Source organism: Pseudophryne corroboree, chromosome 3, assembly GCF_028390025.1.
Source record: "Pseudophryne corroboree isolate aPseCor3 chromosome 3, aPseCor3.hap2, whole genome shotgun sequence".
NCBI classification, from domain to species: domain Eukaryota; kingdom Metazoa; phylum Chordata; class Amphibia; order Anura; family Myobatrachidae; genus Pseudophryne; species Pseudophryne corroboree.
This window is the reverse complement of record NC_086446.1, coordinates 762,454,083-762,465,767: the sequence shown is the minus strand read 5'-3', so window position 1 is coordinate 762,465,767 and position 11,685 is coordinate 762,454,083. Positions and strand designations below refer to the sequence as shown.

At 44.6% G+C, this 11,685-nt stretch overlaps 1 protein-coding gene across 1 annotated transcript; it reads right to left on the bottom strand.

Annotated features, from left to right (window-relative positions):
• Positions 1-7,816: 7,816 nt before the first annotated feature.
• LOC135056797 (serine/arginine repetitive matrix protein 1-like) lies at positions 7,817-11,312 on the bottom strand. The gene is made up of 6 exons (XM_063962398.1): positions 11,093-11,312; positions 10,405-10,924; positions 9,823-10,329; positions 9,607-9,732; positions 8,450-9,531; positions 7,817-7,930 (listed from the first exon to the last, which is right to left on the bottom strand). The coding sequence occupies exons 1-5, from the start codon at positions 11,291-11,293 to the stop codon at positions 8,846-8,848; spliced, it is 2,040 nt and encodes a 679-aa protein (XP_063818468.1). The 5' UTR covers positions 11,294-11,312; the 3' UTR covers positions 7,817-7,930; positions 8,450-8,845.
• Positions 11,313-11,685: the final 373 nt, after the last annotated feature.

Genomic DNA, 11,685 nt, shown 5'->3' with positions numbered 1-11,685 from the left:
TATGCGGTGCTGTGAAGTCTTTATTTCTTTATGCATAGTAAAGTGTAGCACCTACTGTCACTGGGAAATTGGCAACATTTAACATAACCTACTGTAGTAAATCCAAACAACTGCAATGGTTTCACCTATTCAGCTGGTCCAGAACCTGTTTTTATGAGAGACCTGGAATATTAAAGTCTAGTAGCCAGGAGACTTTATGGCATATAAGGTTTGCTAAATCCAAAATTGTTTTATTTTTTCTTTATACCTGAAGATTTAAGTGTTAACCTGACATTCTCCTGCTCCAGGTTCAAATTGAAAGTATTATCTTGTCACTCCATAACTGACAACTAAAGCCACTTCCTCTTTTATGACATGTTGGGATATGATACCGGTGAAGAAGCTGAGGCATCAGTGAGTTGAGTTGCTGTGACATCACTGCCCCTTTGTATACATATTCACATTTTTATAACTTTAGAATTATGTTGATCAGAGTATTTTTAAACGTAAATCAAGTTCCAAAGTCAATGCCGTTCTTTTTTTTTAATTTTATTTTTTGAAAAACATTTTTATTCCAATTTTCAAATATCACGTCTCACAAGAACCAACATAAAATTCACAGAGACAATACATGATGCATGAAAGTACAGAAAAATAAAGCATAAATAATACAGAAACAAGAACAGTACTTTTGCATAACCAGAAGGAATGACCGTAGAATAAGGCTTCAAACCCTTAAAAAACAAAACCCTCCAATTCATGGTCAATAGAAAATGTATACGAGAGGTTAATTGAAGTACACATCTAGTCCAAATGGTATTCTGAAAAACTACAGAATCAATAAATGAACATAAATCAACAATGCAACAAAAATGAAGGCAAACAGGGAGAACAAGGAAAAGAATAAGCAAACAGGATGGGGAGTAGGGCGGGGGATGGTGTAGAAGGATCTGCAGCAATATATAGAATTGGACATAACATAGCGACAATACTGTAACAGGTAAGTAATAGAAAGGCATTACACACGTAGAACATGTAGAAAAATAATAAATATTAAATATCCTGCCTAGAGCTCCCATCACGATCTACTGTAGCACCCTCCAATTCTATCCGTCAGTATAGAAACCATGATGTCGACTCAAAACTCTTGAATACATGATCTCGTTGATGAGGTTCCAAGAAGTCAATAAATGGGATCCATTTTCTATGAAATTTAAATACACCCTGTCCAATATCTGGGAGGGTGGAATGTCTATCGAAATATAATAGTTGAAACAGAGTCTGTTTCACCGCGGATAGTAATGGAGGAGCTTTAACCGTCCAATTCTGCATTATTACTTTCTTTGCCACAGTAATGACTGTGGTCAGTAAAGGAATAATTGCTCTTTTTTTTCTGTGCCAAGATCCCATTTATCAAAATTTACACATAATAAAGCCAATGGGTCGGGCTTGAGGCGTAGGGAGAAAATAGCATTAATGAAGACTTTATACCAAATTTGTGAATTTTTCGAACTCCCAGATATTATGGAACAATGTACCTGAATTGTTTACATTTAAGGCATCTTCCCGTCTCGTCTGCACCCATGTGTTTACGTTGGGCTTATGATATATAAATTCTATATACCATTTTTACATGGGTCTCCTGTAAGGAGGCAGATGACAGGTATTATCATAATATTTAAACAATGGGGACTGGTCTTGAAGGGACGGGATCACCGTTTTCTACGCTCGCCATACAGAGTTCCACATCGATTTTTTTTTTTTTTTTTTATATTTTCAATGAGCAAGGAAGTTAAATCTAGTCCTATATGATAAAGTGGCGTGCCTGGATATTAGATTAGATAGGTCATCAGAAACCTCAGGTGAAGATATAAAACGTGGAAGTTGAGCAATATAGTGCTGAATCTGAAGAAACATATGGTATTAGGACTATATCATACTTCTGTTGCAATTCTTGAAAGGAAGGCAAAGGTAGAGATCCCCCACGGTCAAATACATCTCGTATTGTAGCTATTCCCGCTTGACGCCAGGAAAGATGCATGGCGTTTTCCAAACCTGGGGTCAACGGGGTTTCCCCAGAAAGAAATACATTTGGATTGGAGTGGGTTGCGATGTAAATGTTTATTGGTCGCCCGCCATACACAGTATGTATCATAGAAAAGAATATTCTGCAATATTGTGGGTGGTATAGAGGTTTTGGGCATATGTAAAAGTGTGCCTGGTGAGAAAGGAGCAAACATATTCAATTCCAATTGTAAATGGCTCGGTAGTGCAGCCAATCTAGGATGTAGCGGAACAGTACCGCTTTAGTAAAGTGGCTAACATTAGGTACCCCAAGACCGCCTTGTGATCTGGATAATTGTAGTTTGGCCAAAGGAACATGGAAAATAGGGAGTGACAGTATTTCTGATCTTTTGTAGTAAGACTGACGGGTAGCATCTGAATAAAATAGAGAGTTTAGGAAAGATTATACTTTTTAACACCGTCACCCTACCCAACAAAGAAAGTGGTAAGTTTTGCCATCCGTCTAAAAGACGTTTCATTTTGGATAAAATAACAGTAAAATTGTCAACATACAGCTGCAAGGTACAGGGTGTTATATTAATACCGAAGTATTTCAGGGAAGCTGAGGCTTTAGGTAAATGTGCTGTAGTAAAGGGCGAAGCATAGAGAGGTTCATGAGAAAACAACGGTAGAAACTCCGATTTGTGGAAGTTAACCCTATAACCAGCGAACAAACCAAACTGATATTGTGTCAATTACCGCCGGGACTGACATCAGGGCCCGGTGCTTTCAAGGGTTTCAGGGATTTGATAACCGTGGAAATTTCTGCAAAAGTGATTGGGGTGGTCAACTTTTGAGCTTGATCTGAGGCAATTTGTGGTAGCACAACTTTGGCCCAAAAAGTACCTTTCTGAGAACCATCTACCTTGTCACTAGCATATAAATTAGAATAAAAGGCAGATAATACTTCAGAGATTTGCTTTCCAGAGGGCACCCGTTCACCTTCCTGTGTAATTAATGAGGGGACCAAAGTAGTTGGCTGTTACTCCCTAACTAAATTACTGAGTAAATGACTCGCCTTGTTCCTCAGACAGGGGAATTTATAAGGCCTCTGGGAAGCAAAGCTATCACCGTTTTGAGACCGTACGGCATCAAAATCAGTTTTGCCTGGGGATACGCCATTTTCGTCGTCTGAGATGGAGCATTTTTATAATTCTCAGAAGAATCCGAGAGCAGTCTCTGCTTCTGTAAATAGCTGGCAGATGTATATTTGTGAAATTGCGCTACAATGGAGAAAATAGCGCCCCGAAGGACAGGTTTTGAGGCATACCAAAACAATTGGGTGTTCTGCTGTGCATGTTCCAGATAGTAAGACTTCCAGATAGCCTCTATATGTGCACAAAATTTTAAAGAGGTTGCCAGGTGATTGGGAAATCGCCATTGGCAATAAGGACCTCTGTCTACCGTTGGGGTCAAAGTAAGCCAGATTACTGCATGGTCAGATATGCAAATTGGTTCGATACCCGAGGAAGCGATTCTGGGAACCAGGTGCGAAGATACCAACAAATAATCCATTCATGATAAGGAACCATGCGCAGCAGATAGACAGGTAAAGTCCCTAACAGTAGGGTGTTGTACACGCCAGCTATCAATAAGATCCAATTGTTGTGACAAACATGGAATACCAAATTTAGGGAGGGGAGGCTTCTTTTTACTTGGAAGCTGTCTATCTGACACAAGTGAAGCGACAATATTAAAATCACCCCCTACAATAATATTGATAGAAGTTAAACGTGAGATTTTGTCCACCAAACCTGTGAAAAAGGGCCTAGAATAAACATTGGGTGCGTACAGATTGCAAATAGAATACCTGACCGAGGAGATAGTAATGTCCCCGATAACATAGGATCCATCAGGGTCGGCCAGTATCGAGTGCACAACATGTCGTAAATTTTTACCTAATAGAATGAAAACACCACAAGATTTAGAGTTGTACGGAGCTGAGGCTATAACAGTTTTCCCACACATTAAGTTTAGCAACCTCAGAAGCTACTAAATGTGTCTCTTGCAGTAAAATGAGATCAGCTCGTAACTTAGCAAGGTAGGTAAAAATACGCTTTCTTTTCACAGGGGAGTTAATCCCTCCAATATTCCATGAGATAACTTTCAAAGAAGCCATTCAATCCCACAATAAGGAAAGAAAAAGAATAAAAATAAAAAGGAAATATGTAAAAAGAAGCATTGTAATACAGTATGCCGTACCTTTCACCTATCAGTTGTGGACTGGTCTGCAGATCCAGAGGGAAATTGAGGGGGGCGGAAAAGACCAAGGAGAGGGGGGGCACATACACATAAAAATTATTAAACAACATTGAAAGAACATATAGAAAAAAAGGTGGAGACAAACACAAAGGGACATAGCCAGGTTCCCACGACATGAACCAGAAAATGTGCAAACACCTGTAATAGACTTCTCAGTTAACAATATAAACACATACAGGTATATGCAATAGCGGGCGAATTTCAAAAAAAGGCGAATTCCGGAACGTTTTCGCCTCAAAAAATCAATTCGCCTATGCAGTGCAGTACTTTTTCGCAAAAAAACGGACCGTCAAAATTCGCCTTTTCTCAATTCGCCTTTTTCCGCATTCGCCTTTTCTGCAATGGTACAGATGCTGCAATTCGCCTCCAGCATATTCAATTCAAGTTTGGAAATTCGCCTGCAGTGCTTTTAGACAGCAAATTCGCGATTTTCAATCCGCCACACTTTGGAGGGTGAAAACAAATAAAAAAATTTTAAACATGTTTTTTTTTGTGCTTTTTTTTTTTTTGGAATAGCAGATCTATTTATATTAGAAGGGATTAGGTACTTTTTTTTTGGGGGGGGGAGGCACAAATATTATTTATATATTTTTTAAAATAATTATTTTTTTTTTTTTTTTTTTTTTTTATTGCTGGAACGGTAAAATCAGGAAAAAAAATGGCGCGGGGTCCCCCCTCCAAAGCATAACCAGCCTCGGGCTCATTGAGCTGGTCCTGGTTCTAAAAATGCGGGGGAAAAATTGACAGGGGATCCCCCGTATTTTTAAAACCAGCACCGGGCTCTGCGCCTGATGCTGGTGCCAAAAATACGGGGGACAAAACGAGTAGGGGTCCCCCGTATTTTTAACACCAGCATCGGGCTCCACTAGCTGGACAGATAATGCCACAGCCGGGGGTCACTTTTATGCCGTGCCCTGCGGCCGTGGCATTAAATATCCAACTAGTCACCCCTGGCCGGGGTACCCTGGGGGAGTGGGGACCCCTTCAATCAAGGGGTCCCCCCCCCCCCAGCCACCCAAGGGCCAGGGGTGAAGCCCGAGGCTGTCCCCCCCCCCATCCAATGGGCTGCGGATGGGGGGGCTGATAGCCTTTGTGATAAAAAAAAGATATTGTTTTTTCCATTAGTACTACAAGTCCCAGCAAGCCTCCCCCGCAAGCTGGTACTTGGAGAACCACAAGTACCAGCATGCGGGAGAAGAACGGGCCCGCTGGTACCTGTAGCACTACTGGAAAAAAAATACCCAAATAAAAACAGGACACACACACCGTCGACAGTAAAACTTTATTTCATACACCGACACACACATACTTACCTGTGTTGACACGCCGACTGCAACGATCACCGACGATCCGAGGGTACCTGTCAAAAAATTATACTCACCTTCCAGCGTCCAGAGGTCCAGGTCCAGAGGTAAATCCACGTACTTTGTAAAAAAAAAAAACGATCACCGAGCCATACCGGACTAGAAAGGGGTCCCATGCTTTCACATTACACTCCTTTCTCCCGAATGCCGGGACATCACGTGACTCCTGTCACTGATGTCCCTTCAGCCAATCAGGAAGCGCTACTGCCGTGGCGCTCACCTGATTGGTTGGACGCCGTCTGTACTCTGACAGCGCCTCGCAAAGCCGCTCCATTACTTTCAATGGTGGGAACTTAGCGGCTAGCGGTGAGGTCACCCGCCGGTCAGCGGCTGACCGGCGGGTGACCTCACCGCTAGCCGCTAAGTTCCCACCATTGAATATAATGGAGGGAGCTGTGCGATGCGCTGTCACAGCGATCAGCCAATCAGGTGAGCGCAACGAAGTTGCGCTTCCTGATTGGCTTAGAGACCTGTCAGTGACAGCTGTCACTGACAGGTCTTATTCGTGGAAAGGTGTCCCATGTGTCAGCATGGGACCCCTTTCAGTCCGTTTTTGGTGCGGGTAAATGCGTTTTATTTTTTTGCCAAGTACGTGGATTTATCTCTGGACCCTGGTTAAGGTGAGTATATTGAACTTTGCTTTTCAGGTATCCGTGGATTCTACAGGGAGAAGAGGACCGATGTCGGCGTGTGAACATAGGTATGTATGTGTGTGTCGGTAGTGTGAAATAAAGTTGTACTTGTCACGGTGTGTGTGTCCTGTTTTTATTTGGGTATTTTTTTTCCAGTAGTACTACAGGTACCAGCGGGCCCGTTCTTCTCCCGCATGCTGGTACTTGTGGTTCTCCAAGTACCAGCTTGCGGGGGAGGCTTGCTGGGACTTGTAGTACTAATGGAAAAAACAATATCTTTTTTTTATCACAAAGGCTATCAGCCCCCCCATCCGCAGCCCATTGGATGGGGGGGGGACAGCCTCGGGCTTCACCCCTGGCCCTTGGGTGGCTGGGGGGGGGGGGACCCCTTGATTGAAGGGGTCCCCACTCCCCCAGGGTACCCCGGCCAGGGGTGACTAGTTGGATATTTAATGCCACGGCCGCAGGGCACGGCATAAAAGTGACCCCCGGCTGTGGCATTATCTGTCCAGCTAGTGGAGCCCGATGCTGGTGTTAAAAATACGGGGGACCCCTACTCGTTTTGTCCCCCGTATTTTTGGCACCAGCATCAGGCGCAGAGCCCGGTGCTGGTTTTAAAAATACGGGGGATCCCCTGTCAATTTTTCCCCCGCATTTTTAGAACCAGGACCAGCTCAATGAGCCCGAGGCTGGTTATGCTTTGGAGGGGGGACCCCACGTCATTTTTTTTCCTGATTTTACCGTTCCAGCAATAAAAAATAAAAAATAAAAAATTTATTTTAAAAAATATATAAATAATATTTGTGCCTCCCCCCAAAAAAAAAAAAGTTCCTAATCCCTTCTAATATAAATAGATCTGCTATTCCAAAAAAAAAAAAACACCAATAAAAACATGTTTAAAATTTGTCCCGGCATTTGGGAGAAAGGGGTCTGATGTGAAAACATTGGACCCCTTTCATTAGTCCGCTGGATCGGTGTGCGTTTTTTTGTTTTGCCAAGTACGTGGATTATCTCTCTGGACCTGGATGTACCTCTGGACGCTGGAAGGTGAGTATGATTTTTTGACAGGTACCCTCGGTTCGTCGGAGATCGTTGCAGTCGGCGTGTCAACACAGGTGAGATGGATTGCCCAGAACTCCCTTTGTCCAAAATCACCCTGGCATGCCCAAAGTGCAGCCCTCCGGCACTTGCGTCACTACACATCCAAACATTCCATGAAACAGCAATGCTGGTCAGGGAATGTTTGGATGTGTAGTGACGCAAGTGCTGGAGGTTTGCATTTGGACCCACTGTTCCCCGCTTGTGTTGTGTGGACTGTATGTACCTCTTCTTTCCAGTCCCAGGGTGACACTATTACCCACATCTGGTAGCTCATACTGTTCTCTTCCACAGGTCCTGCGGTGTATCTTCCCAAGTGGCGTGGATGTGAAGAGACAGATCCCCTGATGTTCCCTGGGCAATCTACTTACATACAATTCAACTGCATTACAAATTTTAATAAAAACCACAGGAAACTTCTATTTTTAAAAGTTTATTGAAGAAAAAATTTTTTTAATAAAGTTTGAAAGTTAATTAAAACAAAAAAGTAGTTTGTTCTTCTTTACATTCTTTTCTTGTGTATATAGATATCTGTGGGGAAAAGAAAAAAAAGTATATTAAAGTAAAAACACACTAAATTCATGTTCATTTTTTTCCAATTAAAATTTGTGGAACAACACATCCCAGCATGAGTCATTGCTGGGCGGTGTTGTTCTACAAAGGCATGCGGTTCAAAGTGAAAGAATGTCGTCAGTGGTCTAGCACTTTGACATGCTAACATTTGTGGAACAACACAGCCCAGCATGAGCCATTGCTGGGCGGTGTTGTTCTACAAAGGCATGCGGTTCAAAGTGAAAGAATGTCGTCAGTGGTCTAGCACTTTGACATGCTAACATTTGTGGAACAACACAGCCCAGCATGAGCCATTGCTGGGCGGTGTTGTTCTACAAAGGCATGCGGTTCAAAGTGAAAGAGTGTCGTCAGTGGTCAGCACTTTGACATGCTAACATTTGTGGAACAACACAGCCCAGCATGAGCCATTGCTGGGCGGTGTTGTTCTACAAAGGCATGCGGTTCAAAGTTTCTTGAATTAAACATGGTTCTACTCACCTTGGTACGCTCAACACAATCTTATGCCGTCCACTTCATTTTTCCTCACAAATCCTATGAATAAGTCAAAAACACAGACTAGTGAATAGTAAATTCACACAATGAAAGTCTACTGTACATCATTACAAAAAGGATTTTTTGAAGAAAAAGGGGGTATCAGAATAGCTCTTTGGCCCATCATACATGTAGCCGCAAGGAGCTTTCATCCGTTACCACACGCGCCCGCATACATGCCCGCGCATGTATGCCTACACAAAGCTCCTTGGTAGTACCCGGTCACGGGTGGGGAAGCCCAACAAAGAAAAAACAATAGTAAGAAAAACAACAAACTAATGGGAGGGGAAGACAGGGATACATGAAAAACATTTAAAATAAAATAAAATAATACGACCGGGTTTATGGTGGAAGTCTGTCCGGATCCTCTTCTTCCCCCTGATAGGGCGTGGATGTCCTGGGAGGCTGGGGAGTATGTCGACTGGCCCTCGGTGCCCATGCTGCTGAAGAATGTGCGGCTGGTGGTGGAGGCATCTGGGGGGTGGGGTACATCCCTGTATATCCCTGGTACATCTGTGACTGACTGTACTGGGATGGGACTTGAGGAAGGGTACGATGCGTCCTTGTGGCTTGAGACGGCGGATATGGTGGATCACCAGCGTGTTGATGAGCTGGTACTGGGAGCTTATCATAGATCATCTGCAGTGTGGTTGCGATGAGCTGTTGGCTGGAAGAGGAGTGTCGATGACTATCCGACATGTTCTTATTGCTTTCTGCCAAACATGTGGTTTTTTCCACAAGCTTGACCAAGGAATCGGACATGATGTTAAGTATGTTCCTATTCTCCCTACGATCTTCAATTATGATCTGTAGTATTGTGGCCGTGCTGTCGGAAATAGTCTTCTGCAGTTCATGCAGATTGTTGGACATTTTCTCCATTGTCCTCTCAATGTTGTCCAGTCTGCTTCCCACAACATTTGTGTATGTATCCTGGCGTGTCCCAATCTCTGATGCCAGGGTGTGAACCCTCTGAACAGTTGAGGGATTCTGCCCTTCCTGGATGTCTGCCACCACATGCATTTGGGCAGCTGAAAAGAAAATTAGACAATATTATCCACATTCATCATACATTTTTTGGAAGGTTCACAATTCAATTTACTCACGCAGGGATGTAGCAACTGGATCATCCTGCACTTCCACCTCGTCATCCTCTGACGACCCCTGTAGGAGATCCGGCCTGAAGTACGAACCAATCCCCGAAGCTAGTCCGCTGCTGGTTCGTGGCACCACTGTTTGCAAAATAAATTTTGGAAAAGTTGATAAACTTTACACAACTACTGCCCCCCCCCCCCCCCCCCCCACAAAAAAAACAAACAAACCTTCTCCATCCTGTGATGCCGCTGCTCCAGGAGCTCCACTTGTCCTCGTTTCGGAAGACTTTTCAAGGGTCTGGCTGGATACATCTGCACGGCTGTCCTCAAACCCAAGAAAAGTTTCGTCAGTTAACCCTGTAGACTCAAACAGATCGAGTGATGGGTCCACAAGGGTTGTGTCTTGAGGCTCTTCAGTCACAGTCCCAGAGCTCCTGGAGAGACGACGATCTGGTGATGGCCTGCGCGCAGGAGCTGTAGTTTGGCGCCCATCTTGTGGTGTGGTCGCCGACGGTGTCTGGTGCACAGGTGATAGTCTGTGCACTGATGTCGTCTGGTGCACAGGTGACCAACTGCGCGATGACGAACTGTGGCGCACAGGTGACGATCTGTGTGCTCGCGATGCTTGCGGCGCAGTTGATGGTCCGCGCGCTGCTGCCGATGCCTGCTGCACAGGTAACGGTCCGTGCGCTGGCGATGTCCTGTGCGCAGGTGATGTCCTCTGGGCAGGTCTGTCTGAAAAAAAAAAAAACACATTAGCACATACAAAAATTTTAAAGGGAACTACAGCTCATGTGAATGTATTCTTACCATCAGACCTCCTTTTGGACGGCTGGTCTCCCGCCTTCCTCCGTCTTCTGGGCGGTTCTTCCTCCTCGAGAAAGCCAGCAGGACGGCTGGAGTCCACACCTCCGCGAACTCCTTCGACCATGACAGGGTTCAAGCGCCTTCTAATAACGTTCTCCCAGGATAGCCACTTCAAATTGAGAGCCGGGCCACCTCCCGTAGCTGTCTCATGTCGGCGCTGAATCCCCATCTTCTTCTTGGTCTGTCTGCGGCAATCACTGTACCGCTTCAAGCAATTTTGGGTGCTCCGACGGTTTCCAGAAATTGCAGTTACTTGACTGGCGATGGATTCCCAGATGTTCCGCTTTACCTTAAATGCTGTTTTCTGTGCCCTTGATCCATACAAAACGTCGTAGGACCTGTCGACGCAATCCACTAGGACACAGTTTTCCGCCTCAGTGTATCTGGGTCCACGCGGCTTTTTCTGTCCTGCTTCTTCACCAGAGGCTTCCTCCTCCGACTGCTCCTCTGGCTGGCTTCTTGCCTTTAGGGATTAAAAAAAATAAAAATAAATTTTATTAAGATCGGTATGTACCTGTGAGTGTCAGTATCCCTGGCATTGCGCACCTATTACAGTAGGTGTGCATGGCATTGCACAAACTACAGTGGGTAAAGTTTGATGCTATTTGTGTCTGCAGGTGTGGTTAAGTACCTTTTTACTAGGCTTTTTCTTGGACTTCTCATGGGCCCTTGACGACCGCGGCTGGTCACTAGATGCCTGGTCGGTCGCATCCGCCTCCTGGGTTGGCTCCCACTCCTCATTGCTTTGCAGGGATAGATCCGAGGGGGTGGGGGAAGGGGCGGATCGGGTTTGTTTGTCCCTTGACATCTCTGTTATAAAAAAAAAATACATACATGTATAAATGGCTGACCCTCACAAAATGGCTGCCCCTTACAAAATGGCTGCCCCTCACAAAATGTCGACCAGGCTGTCGACTAAACTTGCTCCAAATCACCCCAAAATGGCCAGAAAGCATCCCTGCACACTCAGGAGGCACCCCACAGCAAAATTAGGCGGGAAAACACATGTTTGCAAAACAGTCAGCAGCACATGTCGACCTGGCTGTCGACTAAACTTGCTCCAAATCACCCCAAAATGGCCAGAAAGCATCCCTGCACACTCAGGAGGCACCCCACAGCAAAATTAGGCGGGAAAACACATGTTTGCAAAACAGTCAGCAGCACATGTCGACCTGGCTGTCGACTAAACTTGCTCCAAATCACCCCAAAATGGCCAGAAAGCAT